Consider the following 22,537-nt stretch of genomic DNA (forward strand, 5'->3'; position numbering starts at 1 on the left):
GGAATATTGACATTTTTACAATATGAAATTTCTAAATCATGAGCATGGTATGTCTCTTCATTTATTTAGATCTTCTTTAATTTCTTTCAATAATATTTTATAGTGTTTAACATTGAGGTCTTGGACATCTTTTATTAGATTTATTCCTAGGTATTTTTATGCAATTATAGCTGGTATCACTTTGTGATACCTTTTCTATTTGTTTTTGCTGATATTTAAGTACAATTTATTTTTGTGTGCTGATTCTTTTTTTTTAAGATTTTGTTTGTTTATTTATTTGAGAGAGAGAGAGCACAAGCGGGTGGAGGGGCAGAGGGAGAGGGAGAAGCAGGCTCCCCACTGAGCAGGAAGCCCAATGTGGGGCTCAATTTCAGCAACCTGGGATCATGACCTGAGCCAAAGGCAGATGCTTAACTGACTGAGCCCCCAGGCGCCCCTTTGTGTGCTGATTCTATATTCATACACCTTGTTAAACATGTTTTAATTTCTTATTTCTCTTCTCTCTGAGTATATTAGTATCTATCATTTTAGAGCTTCAGTCTCCTTTCTGAATACGTGTAAAATATCACCCTGCTGATATGTTCACTGAAGCCATAAATATTTTTTACCCTTATCACTTATATTTTAGATTCTTCCACTTTCATTACCTCTTTTGTCTCTGAAGAGTTTGTGCTCATTTCTATCCAGGAGTTACTCTTCTCTTTTATTTCTTCCCTTTTATTCTTCTGTCTGATTTCAACTTAGCAAAAATGATAGGGTGTAAGAGACATCTTGATATATGATAGAAAGAGCTCTAGAGTAGGCCATGGGAGGCTAGAGTTCTAGTCCTTGCTCTGTCCCTTCTGAGCTTTGAGCTCTCCTGTAATATTCTGTAAGCTGGACTAGAAGAGAGATTTCAGATCAGTGTTTCCTAAATTCCTGTCATAAGAATCACTAGAGGTGCTTCTTAAAAACAGAGGTTCTTGCATCCCTACTTAAATCTATTGAATAAGTATTTTCAAGAAAAAGGCCTGCAAATCTGTGTGTGTATATGTGTTTGTGTACATATGCATACATACAAAGATACATACATACATATATATGTATATATATATGAATTGTGCTGGAATAAATATATATATGAATGAATAAAATATATGTGAATGAATTACCCTACATCACTCTCAGCATCAGGGAATTTTAGTTTATATAGGACAAGATTAAGATTCCTTCCAACTCTGATATTATTTGATTCTATGAATGCTGCCATTATATTGCCATAATCAAAAGAAGAATTACATCTAAAAGAGTATCAGAGAACCAATGCCAGTACTCTAAAGTTTGGTGTTTGGGGTACCTTTGAGTACGAATGAAGGTACATTGCATCTACAGGTGCATTGTATCTGTAGGTGCTCTGCCAAGTCAAATGCTATTCTAGAGGTATAAGCCAGAGCTGGGGAGCCATTGATATAATTAGATCTTCAAGGCATCTCAAGGTTAACTTGACCAGTAAATCATGACTATTTATTTATTTTTCATTTAAAGTTATAACCACACTAAGTCAGAAGGAATAATACCTTTTGAAAGAATAACTACAGCTTAATCATTAATGCCACAGTCAGAAATGAAGCTGGACTCTTCTTTGGTTAAAGGTTGGTGGGAGAGAGAGGTGATGGGGAGTGAGAAGACATGGTCAAAGTCTGAGGTAAAGTTTGTTCTGGCCTTATTCATCAACAAGTTGTTCAAATAGGCAATTTAAGAATTTTTCAAGGCATAAATTTATACATTCTCTCTCATATTCTCAAATAAAATAATTAATTCTCCTGTTTTCTGATCTCCTTGTTGGTTTAACACTCATTTTCCTTATAGCTCTGTGGCCTTTCTTTTCCCTTTTCTTTTCACTGATAACTGGAAAGGCATCACACTCTTGTTCTTCTTTTATTTACCCCATCAATTTACTGTATTAAATGCATCTATCATCATTATACCTGTTCTTGTTCCTCCTCTAATAAGGGCTAAATATTATATTCTGGAGACATTTGGGAGTTCAACTACTAAGTATTAAGGAAAATTATGTTTGCAATAGTACCTAGATAGTAACTAGTTCATGGGGCACCCGGGTGGCTCAGTTGGTTAAGCATCCAACTTTTTATTTTGGCTCAGGTCATGATCTCAGGGTCATGGGATCAAGCCCCACATAGGGCTCCATGCTCAGCATGGAGTCTTCTAGAGATTCTCTCTCCATCTGCCCCTCCCCCCACTCATGGGCATGTGCGTGCGCTCTCTGTCTTTGAAAATAAATGAAATATTTTTCTAAAAAAGAAAGTAACTAGTTCATAATTTTTGCTCAAATTGAATTTTATTTATTAATGAAATGATGGACTCATCTTGAAGTGATGAAAACACAAGGAATGAATTTAGCAAAGAAGAATGATTTTCCCAAATGTACATCACCAAAACTTTTCTCTCATTTTCTCTAGCTCCACCTCTTTAACTGTTTATAGGATATTTCTAGTTGAACTTTATCATGTTGAAAACCAAAACCAACATCTTTTTCTATCTTTGCGAATTTAATTTTGTGATGACTTTCTCTCTTCAATGCCTTTCAATTCCCCTATATTCCTACATTCCTATTTCCATACCCTCCATTCCTGAATAACGACCATAGGCAAATCTAATACAAATCTCCCATCAATCATGGCAGTTAAAATTCCAGACCTGCCACTTGCTGGCCACATGACTTGGACAAATTACTCAACCTCTTAGGATATTAGTTCCTATAAAATGGGGATTGGGCTAAGAATTAGAATATAGATAGATAGATATGATATATACAATATATATGTAAAACATATATATATTATTGTTGGCCATAATAGATGTTTAATAAATGGCAGCTCCTGTGACCCTCAAATCAGTTTTTTTTTCCTGAAATCAGTTTTTAAATCTATACTTGAGGCATTGTATTCTTAGCTATTTTGTACTCTTTTGCAATTCTCTAGCATTATCTTGCCCCATCTTGTGATGTGTTACTCTTACTTCCTCATGCTCAACGTTTTAGTTAATCATTATTTTGACCAGTCTCTGAGACCTTTTTTTTCCTATAGCTTTGTGCTTTGCTTTGGGCCAGGCAGCTGCTAAAAGCTGAGACACACAGGGTTAAACCTAGTCCACTCCCAGTGCCCGGTTTTACAGCAGGCTGGCAGCTGTCCCAACTGCCTACTGAAGCCAAGTGCTTGAGGAGAGTGAGAGTAAGGAACCAGCTATGAATACTTTCCAGAAAAATGAGTCCAAGGAAACTCTTTTTTCACCTGTCTCCACTGAAGAAGTACAACCTCGACCCCTCAGCCTTCCAAAGAAGCCAACTCCGGTGAGTCCCCAAATTCCAATCTGCTTCTGACAGGAACAGAATTGCTCTTCGGGTTCTACTTCTTGGCCTCTGGAGTGTCAGGCTGACTGTATTAGGTTATCAAAAACTATTCTCACTTGGAGTTAGAATTAACCTGAAAACCAAATCTAAACAGAAGTTTCCTTTACTTAGGAGAAGAAGCAGCAGGAAGAGGTAGTTAAGAGTTCTTCAGTTGGGATCCAGGACTTTGCTGTATCTCATTGTATATTCTGAGTTTCTCTGGGGTGAAAAAAGAAGCAATTTGAATATCCAGGGAAACTTGGCAAGCATTCTTGCCCGGAGAACTGTGTGTGATTGTTCTTTCTAAACCAATATAAAAACTCAACCCTTCATTCCCCCCTGTATTCAGAATCTTATGCTGGACACCAAGGAAAGTTTTAGAAGAGATCCAGTCTCTGTTACGATGTGTGCCAGTTTACCGTGGGAGACAGGACAGAGAAATAAAGAATAATAATGTTTGTATTATATACTTGTTAAACACTTCCAAATTCATTATGTCATTAAATCTTTATATCAAAATCTTAAAAGTGGAGAGGGTAAAGGAATAATAGCCAATATTTACTGAGTTCTCACTATGGTCCAAGAGGTGGTAGTATTCTCATCTCTTTGGAATAATAGAAGTGAACATAAAGACAGGTGCAGTGGCATGGCCAGGGTCAGTAGGTTAACACAGCCAGTACTAGTAGTACATAGCTAGTAAAGTGTGTTAACTAAACTCCAGGTTGCATAATTCTCAAGCTGTGAGCTGGGAAGGTAAGAAGCCAGTTTATTGTGTCTTTCAAGTAAGTAAATATATTAACATATATTAATATTTAGGAGGATTGTTCATGTCTATCCATCTGGGTAAAAATGAAAACATTAATTTATCACTTTATTTATTTAGCTAATTATATATCTTCTGGTCCTAAACAATTTAAGTCTGCTTATAAAGATGCATATATTTCTTATGAAATAAGAGGCAATATAAATTTCATGATGAGATTTGACCGTCCCAAATACAGATATCTCCATCCCCCCCTCATGTTAGTTTGGCTATCATAATAGGTAGGGATTTGAAATAAACATGACATTCCTTACATACTGACTGATATGGTACATGTAATAGCATAGTTCTTTTAATGTCTCATAGGATTAACAAGAAAATGTTATAGAATGTCTTTCACAGGAAGAGTGGACATTTAATGTTACAAGATTTAAGAACTCTCTGCCCAAGTTTAAGGTGATCAATCAGCTTACTTTTAGTTGGGCTCTGAGCCTGGCTCCAGCAGGCTCTGAATGGGAAGCCATCATAACTGCCAGGATTCCTCCCAGCATGATGAATAGGGCAGGTGGGGACAAGAGAGGTTAGTTCTAACACTGTAGCTAAGGAGGTTATTGACCTCTAAATGTAATTGCTTGGGCATCAAGTGCTCCATAGTCTAATTCTTTGTTCTGTTCTTAGAAATAAGTATGATTATTCTCCTGCTCAGAGCCCCAGGCTTTTCAGTTAGTAGTTATAGGAAGATGAGCAGGTCCTGGTCTCTGGGATCAAGGAATGTCTGAGTACTTCCATGTTAAATGAATGAGGAGCAAAGTAATATTCAGAATAGCTTCTATCACTCCTAAGTCAGCAATGCAAGCACTTTCAGGGTGATAATAGGTGTTTCATGAAGAATAGGAGCCATTTCTACGCATTACCTATCACAGTGATTTAAAACAAATACATTTTTCTGTTATAGGGCAAGCTACTGATTTAAATGCGGCGGGGGAGCTCATGCTTGAACCATTGTCTTTTTGTTTCATAGAAAATCTGTGGCTCCAACTATCCACTGAGCATTGCCTTCATTGTGGTGAATGAATTCTGTGAGCGCTTTTCCTATTATGGCATGAAAGGTAATTTTGTGTCCCAAGGACTTCCTTTTCTCCACTCATCCTCACCCCTTATTTGGCAATGTGGTCTTCTTTATGCACTTATTTCCCTTATCCACACTTTCTGCCTTCATCCAAATTGGTCCTTTCCTTTGGCCAACCCTGCCAATAAATACCTCATGGGATTTCACCTAGTAACTCATACAAGCCAAGAACAGAAAGGCCTAACAGTAACCAAAACACAGTCTGTAAAAATAAAAGTGTGACAACTTCCATTTTCACATCTATTTCTCAGGTCTATGAACTATATTGTTGGGAGGCAGAAGGTAGGGATATTGGAAGCACCATATGATCTTTGTGATTGGCTTAAATGCTGCTATGTATGCACATGGACTGAAGGGAGGAGTATTGCATTTGCCCACTAAGCAAAGTCCCATCCACTCCCACAGTTCACATGGGTCCTCCTTCTACTGCCTGGCAGTACCCCCTCAGTCACTTCATTGATAGGAGTGTTGAAGGTCGGGATTACCTTCAAAGACCAGAGATGAAATGTACTTCTCCATAAATCACTTTAATGCATCTATCTTGTTTTGTTTCCCCTTCTCCACTTCAGCTGTGCTGACCCTGTATTTCCTGTATTTCCTGCACTGGAGCGAAGACACCTCCACATCTATATACCATGCCTTCAGCAGCCTCTGTTATTTCACTCCCATGCTGGGAGCAGCCATTGCTGACTCATGGCTGGGAAAATTCAAGTAAGGAAAATGGGTGGTCACATCCCCACATCACAGATTCATCGTGCAGAGATTTTGCCACTTCTAGCCTCTTGCTTTCAAGCAAGAATATACTTATGTCATCCATGACAAATAAGCATCTCTCTAAAACTGACAACACAGAAAGATTATTTCTCTTCATTATCAGTTTTTCCAATTCTTTATATCCTTTCCAGCCAGGAATTGTTATTTTTATTTTCCCTGAATCTAATTTTAATCTTCCACTCTGTAGTTTAAGACCAATTCTTGTTCTGATCTTGAGACAATAAAGATTGCTACCCACCAGAAAATTTAAAATTTTAGAGACCTCAATGTAGTTATTTCATATACTGTTCATCTCTTCTCTGGTTGAATCATCCTTTAGTATATTCTTATGAGTCCCTCTTCTTAGCTGTTTTACTGTTTCTTTTCTCTAATCTCTGTGGTTTCCTTCTTAAGAATCTAATACATATTTTCATGAGTTAGACTGATGGTCTATTCAATTCCATATCTTTTAAGTCTCTGAAAATAGCACCAAGAGACATTTATGGGATAATGTTTTAGTTGTCTCCTATAACATTATCCTCACAGGTTAGATATGAATCTTGGCTATTCATCACCAAGTTATTTCCATAGTCTTGTCATCTATAGATTTATTTTAATTAGTATTTCTCAAAGTGCATTTTGTTGAAATTGGTTGATAGGATACAATGAGTGTAATATAGGAAGATAAAGTTCTCATGGTCAAATAAGTTTGGAAAATGCTAGGCTGAACAAAGTTAAAAAGATTTCTTTACTGCATGACTTCTTATAGCCTTTAACATGGTAATAAACACTGTACATTCTCCAAGAGAAGGTTATGGTAGTAGTGATTGCCAAACTTATTTGAGCATGAAATATTGTTTTAGGTTATTTTGTGGATGTGGTGTTCCAGGGAATCCTCTTTAGTAAATATTGGTTTATATCTCACTTGGGATATATATATATATATATATATATATTCATTGTTCTAAAGTGTTTTTTTAATATTTTAATTATTCATTTATTTTATTTATTCATTTGACAGATAGAAACATAGTGAGAGAGGGAACACAAGCAGGGGGAGTGGGAGAGGGAGAAGCAGGCTTCCCACCGAGCAGGGAGCCCGAAGCGGGGCTCAATCCCAGGATCCTGGGACCATGATCTAAGCCGAAGGCAGACACTTAACAACTGAGCCACACAGGCGCCCCATTGTTCTAAAGTGTTTAATCAGCATTTAATATATAGCTACAACCATAGCATGGTAGTAAACACAGATTCTTGACTTGAGAGAAGGTTGGTGGGAAGGTGTCTAAGATTTATGCTTGCTACTTACGTAGTATTGGTCACCAAGTCCATCCAGATAGGATGTTGGCATTATATGCAGAATAAAAAGTATAAGCCATGGTCTTTATTCAATAAATAAATTTTTATAGAATAAAAGACTCTCATACATGACATAGTACTTTCTTTTATTTTTAAAATGACTTCCTCCAAAATTGAAGCATGGATATGGCTTCTCGTGATGTCTATAAACATCTACTGAGAGGCTTAACTGCATGCTAGAACGCTATTTTTTATGTCAAGTTGCTTTTACAGAGAGCCAAACATTTTTAGTCAGTCCCTAGTGTGGTGTTTATACCCTGTGACCCATGCCTATCAGTTCAGGCTTACAACCACTCTCTTAAATGTGTTTATTGCCAAATATGCTTTTGGGTATCATCTCTACACTTCTCTTTTCTCTTTCTCTGAGTAGGTCTAGAGCATGTCCTTTCCATCTCCTATCCTTTTTGTCTCATCAGAGCTGATCTTCTTCATGCTAGGTCTCTTTCTCTGCCATCACTGCACATCCTTCTCAGTTCCTACACTTTAATTAACAGTGGCTCTGGTAGTGAGATAAAACCTAAAACTTCTTTCTCTTTTCTACATTAACCTGTCTATAATAAAACTAAAGGAACACTAACACTGGTTAGACATAGAATTCTAGACCTAACCCTAACACTAATTAATTAGAATGTCACTTTACTTATTTTTTTTTTCTTTTTAAGAAAGAGAGAGAAGAGCAAGAGCTAGCATGTGAGCAGGGGGAGCAGAGGGAGAAGGAGAGAGAGAATCCCTAAGCAGACTCCATGTTCAGCATGGACCTGGCACAGGGATCAATCCCATAACTCCGAAATCACAACCTGAGCCAAAATCAAGAGTCAGACATTCAGCCAACCTGGCCACCCAGGCACTCCAAGAATGTCACTTTAGGAATGTTCTTTGACATCTCTGGATTTCACCTTCCTCATTTGCAGAGGGAAGATTGGTCAAGTCTGTCCAGAAAAGTTCTGTTTCCTATAGTTAGGATTTCAGTGGCCTCCTTTCAAATGCAGAGTGTCCAAATCCATCTTGGCTTCTTTCTCTTTCTGTTAAAGTTTCCTGCCATTAGCTTCCTCTCTTATATTCTTCATATCCTAGACTAATTCCCTGAGCCTTTCACCTAAAAGTTTGCTTATTTTCTTTCTAAACCATTTATACTTTCTGCATCCATTTAGTCCAACAATCTGATATTGCTCTGATCTCCCTACACAGACTCTATTACTCCAGCTCACACTCCTTTTGTTTTTTCTCTCCAATGATCTAGCAGAGATCATCTCTTTTGGGTTCATGATAGCTGGCCTTTTTTCAATCCCTTTTTATTCCCAGTCTATTTATTCTTTTTATTCCAACAAAGAAAACTTTTCTTTAGAAGATGCTACAAGGCCTTTTGGGAAAGCCTGCCCCCTCCCTCTGATGTTAATTGCTTTGAGCAATTAATGCCCCGGATTAGTCACCCAACCTCTTATACCCTACTTGCCATTATAAACCCCCTAAGGTCCCTTCCCTGGACAGCCAACCTAGAGAGATTAGGCATTTAGGATGAAAAATCCACAACCTGAAATTGCTGGCATCTCCAGCCTCTCTCTGATACCTTCATTTCATTCTTTATATTCCAGCATATAACACTTTAAAATCACAGATGTAAACCATGTAATTTCCAAGGTTCCTTCTAGTACTAACATTCTACTTATATATAAAAAGAATGCTGGCATAGTAATGCACATAAGGAATATATTGCATGTGTGGTAGTGTGCCATATTTCAGTGTGTAAATCTCTACATATTCTTCCTCAAATTCCTCACTGTTCCACTTCCTATTTGCCATTCAGATTTCTTGGAAAAAATAATACAAGACATCCCAACCAACTGCATGATCTTTATCACTGGGCACTCTATTCATAGTTCCCGACTGCTTTCTTACCCTTGGAAACTTGAACATGGAGTAACTGTGGTGAGGATTACAATTAACCCAAGTGTTCAAGTGACCAGGCTGAAACTGAGAGCCCTTTATCTTTCTGTATATCCCAGTGGTTGGGTTTAGAGAAAGTTCTTTGTGTTAACCATCCCTTTTTCCTGTTTACCTGGAGTTTTTTCTTGACCCCTACTGATTTCTAGAGCCAAAGATATTCCTTGATAAAAACATCACAGATCAAAGTATCCTGTTGTCCTGGTTCTCCTAGCTTAAAAAAACCACTTGCCGCAAATCCATCCTGTGGATGCTCTGTGTCTGTGTGGGGTGAGTGAGGGGAAAGGACAGGTCACATATGAGAAAGGAGCTTGAAGGGAACGTCCTTTACCTCTAACACCACAGGGTAAAGAGTTCATTCACCGTTACTATTTCTATGTACATTTCTCAGGAAGGTCTTTCCTCTTCCACCCCTTCCTCCTCCTACTCCATTTATCCTAGTACTGAGAACAGTATGAACTCTGAGGCTCTTACTCAAGCCTCTCAATTCTGTTTATTTTTTTATTTTTATTTAAATTTTAGTTAGTTAACATGCAGTGCAGTATTGGTTTCAGGAGTAGAATTCAGTGATTCATCACTTACATACAACACCCAGTGCTCATCACAAAAAGTGCCCTCTTCAATACTCATCACCCATCTAGCCCATCCCTCACCCACCTCCCTCCATCAACCCTCAGTTTGTTCTCTATCATTAAGAGTCTCTTATGGTTTGTTTTCCTCTCTCCTTTTTCCCCCCTCCCATATGTCCATCTGTTTTGTTTCTTAAATTCCATACATGAGTGAAATCATATGGTGTTTGTCTTTCTTTGACTGACTTATTTCACTTAGCATAATACACTCTAGCTCCATCCACATCATTGCAAATGGCAAGATTTCATTTTTTTGATGGCTGAGTAATAGTCCATTATATATACACAGCACATCTTTTTCCATTCATCAGTTGATGGACATCTGGGCTCTCCATAATTTGGCTGTTGTTGATAATGCTGCTATAAACATCGGGATGCACGTACCCCTTTGAATCTGTACTTTTATATCTTTTGGGTAAATACCTAGTAGTGCAATTGCTGGATCATAGGATAGTTCTATTTTTAACTCTTTGAGGAACATCCATACTGTTCTCAAGAGTGGCTGCACCAGTTTGCATTCCCACCAACAGTGTAAGAGGGTTCCCACATCCTCGCCAACACCTGTTGTTTCTTGTGTTGTTAATTTTAGCCATTCTGACAGGTGTGAGGTGGTATCTCATTGTGGTTTTGATTTGTATTTCCCTGATGATGAGTGATGTTGACCATCTTTTCATGTGTCTGGATGTCTTCTTTGGAAAAGTGTCTACTCATGTCCTCTGCCCATTTCTTAATTGTGTATAGACTGACTGATTTAACTCTCTCAACAGGACAATCATCTATCTCTCCTTGGTGTATGTGCTTGGCCATGTGGTCAAGTCCTTGGGTGCCTTACCAATAATAGGGGGACAAATGGTACACACGTGAGTAAAATCATTGAATAAACTAAACCACTATTCTTCCATTAGACAGGTAAATGTCTCACACATTCGTTACAGGTATTTTCTGTTTTCTTAGCAGAGATATCCCTTTATTTTCAACCTATTGTTTTATTACCAAAGTGGTTGGGAAAAAAACTATTTTATGACCAGTTGAACTCTTTCCTACTTTATCTTCCTCATTTGTTTTTATTAAACACCTGGAGACTTGTAGATTGCCTAGCTAGTATCTTTTTCATAAAAACTCATCATATGCTTGCAGACAATTATTAAAACCTCATGTCCCCCATATTTCCTCACCTATTCACCTACCCATGCATCTGTACTTTGCTAGGATTAAAAAATGTGCATAATATTTCCTTAGAACACAGTGTAGAAGTCTTGTTCAAAGCTTGGATTATTTCCATTTATGTGTAGTTCCATATATTCCAGTTGCTCTGTTCCTCTTTACTTAAGCTATTGATGTTTATTGTGCCAGAAGCATTTGATACATTCTGATAGTTGATTCGGTAAGTAGAGAGGATTACAGTTGTTCAAGAAGTAGATCGTTTATATTCATGTTTATAATGTGGCTACACATGTATTTATCCAATGAGTTAAGAATTTTAAATTTTAATAAATATTAGATGCCTCCTTTTCAGTGTCGCATCAAAAATTAGTGACAATTCTTTTAATTACAATGAATTTTACCATTTTGTTCTGTGGTTAGTAAGGGTATGTGGGATAGGTGTTTATAAGGTCCTTCTATTGGTGAATCCCTTAAATTAAGACAAGATTGAGAAGCAGTGATTTAACTTTGGAGTTCCTTCAGTATCTGCTTCTATCTATTGCACACAAAGGGTAAATGGACCATCAGGGACAAAACCTTCCCATGCAAAGTATACTTTCTGGCAGAGGCCAGAAAGTCATAAAGATTGTAAGTGTCCCTGAGTCTCTCTGAGGAGTGAAGGAAGATGGAAACATGAAGAAATGTGAAGGGGGTGTTTGTCCTTGTGCACATTTTTTTTCTCCTGTATATCTCTATCCAATTTCTGCAGTTGTGTTTAGTATCAATATGGTTAGTATCCTTGCCTCTCCATTTCAGAGTCCTATCATTGGTTGGCCTGAGTCTAATAGCTTTGGGGACAGGAGGTATCAAGCCCTGCGTGGCAGCTTTTGGTGGAGACCAGTTTGAAGAAAAACATGTAAGAATCCTGTTATTTCTGTGATTTCAAGAATGTAGAGCAGGCATTAAAAATGTACCTGCCAGGTAGCTATTTGCCAAGATTGACGTAATCCACAGGTCAGGAGTTCTGTTCAGTGCTGGGTACTGGTCATTAATAGAGGGAAACATTGGAAGATGTTTAAAAGAAAGTGACCAGCGTGGTGAATGGCCTAAGACACATCTTATGAAGAAAGGTTGAAGGAATTGAAGAATTTAGCCTATATAAGATAAGAATTAAAGAAAATAGTATAGCTGTCCATAGATATTGGAAGGATGTCAGTAATTAAACCAGAACTAGGAGTGAAAGCTATAAGAAGTTTTTTGCTCAATGGAAGGAAAAACTTCAAATAGAGTTTGAAGTAGTGAGTTTACCCTCTCTTGAGGTATTTCAGAAGAAACTTGGTAGGTGCTTCAGGGATGGGAGATGATGAGCAGTGTAGAGATGATTTAAGCATCTCTGGCTGAGATCCTGTGAAAGGGAAAATGATTGTTCAGAATAAAACAGAAAGAGATTTTATAGATGAACTTGTCTGATCATTCCCTCTTTCCTAAACACTTTCCACTATTAATGCGGGGGGGGGGGGGGACCCAGTATGGATAAGCTAAAAATGGGCCTGTATGAGGAAACTGTGACACATAGGCAAGGAAAAGAGTCTATTTTTTTTAACTATGTTATGTTAATCACCATACATTACATCATTAGTTTTTGATGTAGTGTTCCATGATTCATTGTTTGCGTTTAACACCCAGTGCTCCACTCAATATGTGCCCTCCTTAATACCCATCACCAGGCTAACCCATCACCCCAACTCCTCCCCTCTAGAACCCTCAGTTTGTTTCTCAGAGTCCATAGTCTCTCATGGTTCATCTCCCCCTCCGATTTCCCGCCCTTCATTCTTCCCCTCCTGCTATCTTCTTTTTTTTCTTAACATATATTGTATTATTTGTTTCAGAGGTACAGATCTGTGATTCAACAGTCTTGCACAATTCACAGCACTCACCATAGCACATACCCTCCCCAATGTCTATCACCCAGCCACCCCATCCCTCCCACCCCCCACCACTCCAGCAACCCTCAGTTTGTTTCCTGAGATTAAGAATTCAGAAAAGAGTCTATTCTTAAGTAGCAACATTTCTGGTTTCCTCTTTTTTGCTCTCTGTTTTCTTTTTTGCCTGTCTTCATGTATTATTCCCTAATCTATAGCTATTTCTCATGTTTCTGGTTTTTCTCTCTCTGTTCTTTCTCTGTGTCCTGCTCTTGTGTTTCTCCTACCATTCAGACCATCTGAATTATTATTTTATATTCTTTATCTGTCTGGGGTACCATAGATCATAATTGCTTGCTGACTTTGGAGAAATACCGACCTTTGGCAGCCTTTGGGATTCTATGCACAATGAACTGTACAAATAGGTGAGTGGAATAGGTTGAAAAGGGGACCAGAGGAGGAAGCAAACACACTGTGAATAGTAAATAAGGAAGGACAGATTATTCTATTGTGTCAGGAAAAGACCTGTGGTGCCAGAATGAGACATAATGAATAAAACATCAGCAACTTCATCGTAAAGTTGCTTCATTTGGTAACTGCTCCACAAAGACATTTCAGTAATAAGACAAACCCACCTCCAAGTTTCCACCAACAACTTCTAAGCTCACAGATTTCCTTTTATACTCTTTGGTAGACTTCCTGTAAGCACTAGGTGAACTACCTTGCTTAATCAACAGTTTAATCCACTGTCCTGTAAGCACTTAGTGCTTACAGGAACTGTGTTCAAGTGCTATTCCTAGCACACATTCCACAATATCTATTATTTAACTCATTCACTTAATTAATTCAGTCAATAAACATGTGTTGAGTCTATAATATATGTCAGGTGCTATGCTAGGTAGTAGGGATTACAGAAACGAGTAAGATATGATTTCTGTTCTAAAGGAACTCTCAGCCTCCTGAAAGAAACAGACATTTAATGCAAAGAAATTAATATTAGAATAGACATGTATAGGGCACAAGTGGCATAGTGTATAGGATGATCATTTTTGCCTACGAAGGGTATAAGAGTGTTAAAGATACTGGTACTGGGATTTGAAAGATGGGTACATGTTTGGGTTATGTGTTAAAATATCTAATCTGATTTTCAGATAGCATGGAGGCAATATCTGAATCTGTTTCTGTGTATGTACCTCCAGCTTAGTCTGAACATAGGGTGGATCTGGAGCTGGGAGGCCCATTGCATTGATGATTTGTCCTGGTTTGGTTTTTGTTTTGTTTTTCAGGCAAAGGAACGGACTAGATACTTCTCTGTCTTCTACCTCTCCATCAATGCAGGGAGCCTGATTTCTACATTTATCACACCCATGCTGAGAGGTTAGGATCTTTTCTGAGGGGACTTGTATAAGGTTTTCCTCTGGCCAGTCAAAAATCTTTTCACGGCTTCCTGATGTCCATCCTCTCCTTTTAGAGGGGTTTAAAAATCCGAGATAATTTTTTAAAATCTTGATTTGCCTGACCCTAAAGAAGGATTATGGATTAGTTGATAGGAGGAAAGAGGATGGCTGTCTATGACGTTACAAACCTGAGCTTGCAGAATAGAGCCTCAAACATCAAAGACTCAAGATTCAGGGTGACTTTTTTTTTTTTTTTAGGAGATGTGCAGTGTTTTGGGGAAGACTGCTATGCATTGGCTTTCGGAGTTCCAGGATTACTTATGGTGATAGCTCTTGGTGAGTGCACTGGGACAGGGGAAATTAATAACCACTGATGTCTGTTGATGAGAAACATCATCTAAGCCATTTAATTCAATCCTCACACTAACCCTATTAGGTAAGTGTTATTGCAGGAATTTTCCCTAGACATTGGAAATAAATTAACTGAATGAAGTCAGAAACCAAAGGAAGGAAGGAAGGAAAGGGAAGGAAAAGAAGAGAAAAGAAAAGTGAAAAGAAAAAAAAGAGAAAAGAAAAGAAAACATACCCAAGGTTACACAACTAAGAACTTTCCTAGAGAGCTTTTAAAAAGACTGATCCCTCTGCCCCATATGGGAGCGATTAAGTCAGTATCTCTGCAGGATGGGGCCTAGGTATCTATAATTTTTTAAAATTCTTAGGTGATTCTAATGTGTAGTCAAGGCTGAGATCCACTGCTCCACACTAAAATATGTAAGGAAGCAAGGAAGATAATTAATTCTTTCTCTCAAACTAGCTTATTTCATCTGAGAGTTATTTATCTGGTAATTGGAAAACAATTTTAATTCTTTTCTTTAAAGATTTTTTAAAATTTATTTATTTGTCACAGAGAGAGAGAGAAAGAGCACAAGCAGGGAGAGCGGCAGGCAGAGGGAGAAGCAGGCTCCCTGCTGAGCAAGGAGCCTGATGCAGGACTCTATCCCAGGACCCTGGGACCATGACCCAAGCCAAAGGCACTTAACTGACTAAGCCACCCAGGCGTCCCTTAATTCTTTTATTTATTTATTTATTTATTTTTTAACACCCAGTGCTCCATGCAGAACGCCCTTAATTCTTTTAAAGTAGCTTCTAGGTTTAGCTGTTTCTGCCCTGCTCTTCAGGGCTCCCAAGGAGTTTTCTCTTGATCAAAGAGAATGAGGGCAGTTGGATAAGTAGGTGGAAACCCATGTAGCTTAGATCAAGTGCCTTCTGTTTACCACTGACAACCCAGTAAAGGAAAAGGAAAGAGGGTGTGTGTGTTGTTTAGTTTACATAGTCTAAGGGGAAACTTGGACGTGATTGTTCCTGATCATTGACCTGGAAACCTGTTCTCACTCTGAACCTTTGGGTGACACCCACCCCTGGAAGATATCCAGTCCAAACACATAAAGAGCTCAACAGAGGAAGAAAGAGCCCAGAGACTCAATGTCCAGTCCTGATTATTTTCTATCAGGAGGGGGTTAATAGTCACAGTCAGATTCTAATTCCAATTCCAAGTTAGTTTATGTGTTATACCAGGAAAACTGTGATAATACATTCCCTGCTTCCTTCTTCCATTGAAGCCAAACATTTTCCCAAATATTGTCCTGGTTTTCTACTTATTAGTGCCGTGTCTCCTCTGGATCATGGCACAATAATATTAACATATTGGAGTAATTATGAAGATCAAAAGAGGTGCTATAAGTGAAATGTTATATAAACTATGAAATGTTAAATAAGTGTTAGTTGCCATTATTAGTCAGCAGCTTCAGTTTTCTGTGTACCAATAAATAACAATTCTCTGGCCTTTCACAATAATTTAATTTAATTTAATTTAATCTATATTTTTCATTCATTGATTCAACACACATTTATTTAGTGAACTTTCATTGTGTCAAATCCTGTGCTAGCTATTGGGGTCACATTGGTGAATTAGAGAGCCACAGAGTTTATGCCTTCAAAAAACTTACATCGTCCAGCAGGAAAAAGGAGACAGACATAGTAAAAAAGAATTTGTAATATAGTATGATCAGTGTCACAACTGGGGAAGTACAGAGAAAGCTATGGGAGCACACAGAGGGGATGTCTGACTAAAACACGAAGACCAGAAAAGGTTTGCCTAAAGAAGTGGTATCTAAGGTGAGACCTAAAGGATTAGCAGCAATTAATCAAAGAAGACAGGATATCTGTAAGACAAGGAGGTGAGACGTAATTGTGACATATCTGAAGGCCTTAAAGGAATTCAGATTGCCCCAGGTATAAAGGAGAAAGATAAAGAGGAGAAACTGACAGAAATCACATCATGAAGGACCCTTTAAGTCATTAAGGAATTAGAACTTTATCTGGAGTAGGGAGCTATAAAAGGATTCTGAATGGGAGTGATTGTTAGATTTTTATTTTTCATTGATGTCTCTGACTATAATGTAGAGAGAGAATGGGTTAAGGGTGAGGCAAGGATATTATTTGTCTTGATTACTGAATTTTTGGCATTCTTTAAAATTTGTGTGTTCAGGATGAGTGCCTCCCTCAGCTCAGACTAGTCTCAACCCTGGTGGAATTGACAAAACTTGATATGTGATTGGATATGTGAAGTGATGGAGAAAATAAGTCAACATTGAATGTAGCGTTCTGACTAGAGCAACTAGGTAGATAGTGGGATCATCATCCTAATGAATTTAGTTTGGGACATGTTACATATTAGATGTCCTTGAAACATCTAATTGAAGTTATCAAACATTTATCTGGAAATACAGGTTTCGAGCTCAGAAGAAATGTTTGGGCTGTAGATAAAGATCTGGAGCTATTAGTGTATGGATAGCTATTAAACCATGAAAATGGATGAAATAACTAAGAGATAATTAAGAGTAAAGTACAAAGAGGACTAGAATAGAACCCTGAGGAATACCAGCATTAAAAAAGATAGGTAAAGAGGGAGGAACCTGGGTGGTTCAGTCAGTTAAGCATCCGACTCTTGATCTTACCTCAGGTTTTGATCTTAGGGTTGTAAGTTCAAGCCCCATGTTGGGCTCCACGCTGGGCATGGAGCCTACTAAAAAGAAAAGATAGGCGAAGAGGAAAAGCCCACAAATGAGACTAAGAAGGAATGGCCAAATTGGTAGGAGTTCTAAGGGAATTGTTCAGAGTAACAAATGTTACAGAGTAGGAAACTGAGATCAGGGAGAAAAATGTCCATCGAATAGAGCAACAAGAAAGTCACTGATGCGGTGAATGTCAGTTATGGTAGATTGGTAAGATTCAAGACTGATTAGAGTAGAGTAGAAAGTGAATAAGAGGTAAGAAAGGGAAAATGATCTGTATAGCTGAAAGTGCCATGGAGTCAAGAGAGGATGGTAGGCATGCTTGAATATTATTAGGAAGACTCCAGTAGAGAAAGAGGTTGATGGTTTAAGAAAAAGACAGTATAATCAGTATGAAAATGCACATGGCAGAATTACCTTTGTACAGAGGTACATCACCTTCAACTAACTGGAGGGAGGAGAGGATAGGTGTGGATACAGGAGTTAGGAAGTTGAGACAATTTCCACCCAAGGGCTTCTGTTTTCTTTGTGAAGTAGGGGGCAATATCCTCTAAAGCAAGGAAGAACTAGTGGGGAAACTTAAGGTTCCCACTCCTCTTCTTTAGTTAAGTGGCCTTTGACATTTAAGTGTGATCGTATCCAGTTTATCACCTGGCCTTCCTTTTATCATTTCCACTGTCCCCTCCACTATTGAGATTGCCAGATCATTCTTAATTTCAGAAGCAATCAATTTCCCCTCCAAAATCTTCCTCTTGTCTAGATACCTCTTTATCTGCCCACTTGTCTCCCAGGATTAGCACCCTTTCTCTTAACTATTTTTTTCTGTCAACAATAAGAAGGCTGTGGTAGGTAAAGAGTGCTATTTGGAGAAGCTTTGGAGAAACTGAGAGGATGAATAAAGAAATAGTGGTAAAGTGAATATGAGAGGACTAGAGAATTTAGAAAGTTAAGGTAAGGAAAAGTAAGGAGATTCAGGCATTCTGGTGTGTAAAGGTACTGGAAAGTTCTACTGCTCACTGACAAAGACATCTTCGGTAGAAGGCCTACTAGAGGGACAGCTTGCTGGAATTGGGAAATCGATTAAGGAAGGAAGTACATCCGGGATTGTACCAAGATAGTCTTCCTGCTGATTTTAGTTAATAAACGTGAAAACAATAATATTTATTATTTCATAATTCTAAAAATAGTATCATCTAATGCTGGTAATTTGGAAAATAGAAAGAAAAATTAGAAAATAAAATTCACTTATAATTAGCTGTGGAGATGTGGTTAAAGAATATGAGGTGAGGAAAAGAGAATGAACTCAAGTACAATAATGGTACAGAATAGAATTTTTTGTAGGAATGATGAATAGTGGTTAGAATGTAGAATACCTAATGGAAAATAATGAAACATAAAGTGGGAAGCAGTAGATTGAGGTGAGCTCCACGGGGGCCACATCTTTTTTGTCATCAGTCCCGGTAGTGTTTAGCACAGTGTTTAGTGCAAGAATGAGTGAATGAGATGCTTTGTGGTGGTTAAGAGCATAGATTTTTGAGTCAGACAGACCTCAGGCCAAAAATGCAATTTCTGGCATTTTCTAGCTATGTAATCTGCATAAATTGCTTAAATTCTTTTATCTTCAATGCCCTCAATAAAATGCAAAGAGTAGTACATATTTTTTTCAGGTGAAATCAGTTAATGTATATAAAATACTTAACACTTTACATAGAATAATAAACCTTCAAAGATGGTTGATAATAATAATCATCAGGATAATATGAATTTGGGAAGGCCTTTCATGCCAGGAGTTTGGGCTTTTTAGGTAGGTCCTGGAAAGAAGGTTTTAATTTGGCATCAGATAAGAGAAGGAAGATAACAGGGATTGAGAAACTAGTTGCAAGACATTTTAATAATCCCGGGCGGAGGTCATGAGGTCCTAAACACGAATTGTAGTAATAGTAAAGCAAAAGAAAGGCAGATGGGAACTACACTGAAGAAAGAGTCTCAATGAAAAGTTGGTAAAATATCAGATGTAGAGGTGGGGAAAGAAGAGAGTTCCATTTCTATGATAGAGGAAGGTCTCAACGGATTACTTCCCTAACAACTAACCATTTTATTCTTCTCTTGGCTCGCATAATTTGTATAATTCCAAAAGTCAGGAAGTTTAAATCAGTCCCCTCCCTTTAAAAGATTTGCCAGTCACTCCTACACTTCAGCAGCCTGTCCTTAGCACTGACATACCGAATGTGCTACAGGAGAAGTTAAGAACCTTGTTTGTATATCAACTGCAGTTGTGTTTGCAATGGGAAGCAAAATATACAGAAAACCACCTCCTGAAGGAAACATAGTGACTCAAGTTGCCAAATGTATCTGGGTAAGTCTGAATTATTTACCTGCCTTTTTCAATCAATGGGAAAGAGATGCTATGCTGAGCTTAAAGACCTTCAAACATGGGTATTCATTTTTCCCAATGACCCCTGTTCTACCTCTGTACCTTTTGGCAAACAGATTAATCCATCTTCCTCTGTGCCTCTACTCAACCATTAAGTAAAATGATAATAATAAAATAATAATAATAATAATAATAATGTAACCATTTTTTTAAAATTGGCAGAAATCTTCTGAAATGTGTATATGTTACATATGCTGCCAACAGGATGTAGGGATAGATAAAATTATATCTGAACTATTCTGAAATTCCATGTCTGATGAAATCAAAGGGTTGGAGTAAGTCACTTAAAGTATGTGTGTCTGAGGGAAGGGATAATGAATTAGAATGGTTTCTTTTTGTCTCTCCTCTGATATCTATGCTCTGCCCTAGTTTGCTATTTCCAACCGTTTCAACAACCGCTCTGGGGACATTCCAAAGCGACAACACTGGCTGGACTGGGCAGCTGAGAAATACCCTGTAAGTTGGAACTGCAGAAATATCTTATGCCTCCATGGAGATTTTCCTGAGTCCAAACTGATTCCCTCTTGCTGCATTTGACCTCTTCTCTTACTGTTCTGGCACATTTCTGCTCTAAGCAAGAAAACCAAGTTTAGCAATTCAACCTGTTCCTTCTTCCCCTTTCTTGCAGAAGCAGCTCATTATGGATGTGAAGGCACTGACCAGGGTACTATTCCTCTATATCCCATTGCCCATGTTCTGGGCTCTTTTGGATCAGCAGGTAAGAACAGTTCTTTTGAAGGCTACCTCTTCTTCCAGCCCCTTTCCTCTCACAGGAAAGAGATTTCTCATAATCGTGTCTGTCTGCCCTAGGGCTCACGATGGACCTTGCAAGCCACCAGGATGAATGGTAATTTGGTGAGAAAAGATTTTCCAGAGAAATCTATTCTTTTATTCATATTAAATAAGTTTCCTTTTTTAAGGAAAAACGATTTGTGTTTTTTGCCTGAAAACTGACTTAAGATCAGAAGAGAGGTGTCTTTAACATGAAGGTACTGAGTAGGCAAAATTTTAAAAAGCTACTCTAGAAATAAAAAACAGAATCTTATCTTTAGAAATCAGAAATATCAGGATGGAAAGGTTTCAAGTGTGTACAGGGAAGTACTGAGAAGATAGTAAATGAAGTGATCTAGACGTGGGATCGAGATTGTTTGCTCCCCTCAGCCTTTCTGGGGCACAGCAGGCTCAGGGTGGACTGCTGCTACTACACATGTAGCTCTGTCTCCGGGCAGGGAGCATGTGGAGGACCTGGAAGTGCAATATTTTGTGTATGAATAAGGAACGGGAAAGTTGCAAACATTATTTTCTGTTTTTCTAGTCTCCATTCTTTGGCAAATGCAGAGTTTCATCTCTGCTCTCAATTGTTCTACTTAGATTATTATGTTGTTTTTCTACTATCTCAGTGGTGAAGAAGGCAGGGTGGAATGATGCCAGGATTTCATTAACCAGCCCATTTGGAGCCCATCAAATATAAGTTGACTCTTCCCCTTTCTCTTGTTGCCCAGGATTTACTATAGTTGTTCTCTTGTTGACCCTCTGGAGAACAACTCTGGAAACACTATGTGTTAGTGGAAGTCTTCACCCTAACCATGATGTCTTGTGCTACACATTACCACCTACAACTGCAGTGACTGAAATTATAACAAAAACACACTGACCCTATTCTCTTGCAAGAAAAAAAATATTCTCCCTTAGGCCTACCTGCCTTTAGCAAACATAGCCTGAAGCCATTCCCAGTCTGTTTCCCCAAATACGCTTAAAAGCACAATGTGGCCCTGAACCAAAGACCTGATGGATTTTATCTTTTGTGTCTCACCTGCTAATAAGCTTTTTTTTTTTTTTTAAGAGAGAGAGAGAGAGAGCACAAGGGGTGGGGAGGGACAGAGGAAGAAGGAGAGAGAGAATCTCAAGCAGGCTCCATACTCATCACGGAAATCAGCAGTATTTTTGATCTAAGCTTGTCTTTAGCCCCTGTATAAATGTAATTTGTTATAATGTTTCAGGGTTTTTTTGTGCTTCAGCCCGACCAGATGCAGGTAGGAGATTTCTCTATACTCATGGGAATTATGGCTTTCCTCATCTATACTTCTATCTGAAGTATTAGGATTACCAACCATAATTGGACATTTCTTTCCTTGTATGCTGAGGAGGGTTAAAGATAGGGATGGAAATATTCTCCTTGAGCACCACACTTCTCTTTCACATCCACTTTTAAGTAAGCAGCTCCTGCCCAACTCCAAGGAGGGTGAATTTTGAGCTCACAGGAAAAGTATAAGCATTGGATTTTTTTTCCATGTTAAGGTAGTATCTTGGAAATATTGTTCAAGAAAGTGTAAGGCTTTGTTGTGTGAATAACGAAGTCAGAATCTCAGTTTATTGGTGACTCCCAGTTCTTTTTTTAACCCTTGTTTAATCCCCAATTCTTCCTTCTCTCCTTTTCTCCATGACATTTTCCCTTTGGCTGTGGAACAGGAGAAGATAAGTGAAAATGAGGGGGAAGAACTCCTAACTGATTGACAGAAAAACAGGTTCAAAATGAAACTGATTCTGTAGGATATTTAGAAGCTGAGGTGCTATGCAGGGGAAATTAGAGTCCTGGGTGTAAAGG

The 22,537-nt window shown here is 38.2% G+C and overlaps 1 protein-coding gene across 2 annotated transcripts in view; it reads left to right on the top strand.

Annotated features, from left to right (window-relative positions):
• The first annotated feature begins 1,588 nt into the window (after positions 1 to 1,588).
• The window catches only part of SLC15A2 (solute carrier family 15 member 2), a 33,141-nt gene continuing 12,192 nt past the window's right edge, over positions 1,589 to 22,537 (top strand). Inside the window, exons 1-13 of one of the 2 annotated variants that reach the window (XM_028110656.2) lie at positions 1,589 to 1,631; positions 3,160 to 3,349; positions 5,173 to 5,260; positions 5,850 to 5,991; positions 10,730 to 10,822; positions 11,922 to 12,021; positions 14,314 to 14,404; positions 14,683 to 14,760; positions 19,772 to 19,854; positions 20,302 to 20,388; positions 20,561 to 20,650; positions 20,743 to 20,787; positions 21,933 to 21,965. In XM_028110656.2, the coding sequence (XP_027966457.1) occupies positions 3,245 to 3,349; positions 5,173 to 5,260; positions 5,850 to 5,991; positions 10,730 to 10,822; positions 11,922 to 12,021; positions 14,314 to 14,404; positions 14,683 to 14,760; positions 19,772 to 19,854; positions 20,302 to 20,388; positions 20,561 to 20,650; positions 20,743 to 20,787; positions 21,933 to 21,965 (1,035 nt within the window). In that variant the 5' untranslated portion in view covers positions 1,589 to 1,631; positions 3,160 to 3,244. Of the gene's footprint in view, positions 1,632 to 3,159; positions 3,350 to 5,172; positions 5,261 to 5,849; positions 5,992 to 10,729; positions 10,823 to 11,921; positions 12,022 to 14,313; positions 14,405 to 14,682; positions 14,761 to 19,771; positions 19,855 to 20,301; positions 20,389 to 20,560; positions 20,651 to 20,742; positions 20,788 to 21,932; positions 21,966 to 22,537 lie in introns of those variants that run through there. The other variant, XM_028110657.2, reaches the window with a different exon arrangement.

Source organism: Eumetopias jubatus, unplaced genomic scaffold (genome assembly GCF_037043125.1).
Source record: "Eumetopias jubatus isolate StellerSeaLion01/CBP00866 unplaced genomic scaffold, mEumJub1_p1.0 scaffold_1, whole genome shotgun sequence".
NCBI classification, from domain to species: domain Eukaryota; kingdom Metazoa; phylum Chordata; class Mammalia; order Carnivora; family Otariidae; genus Eumetopias; species Eumetopias jubatus.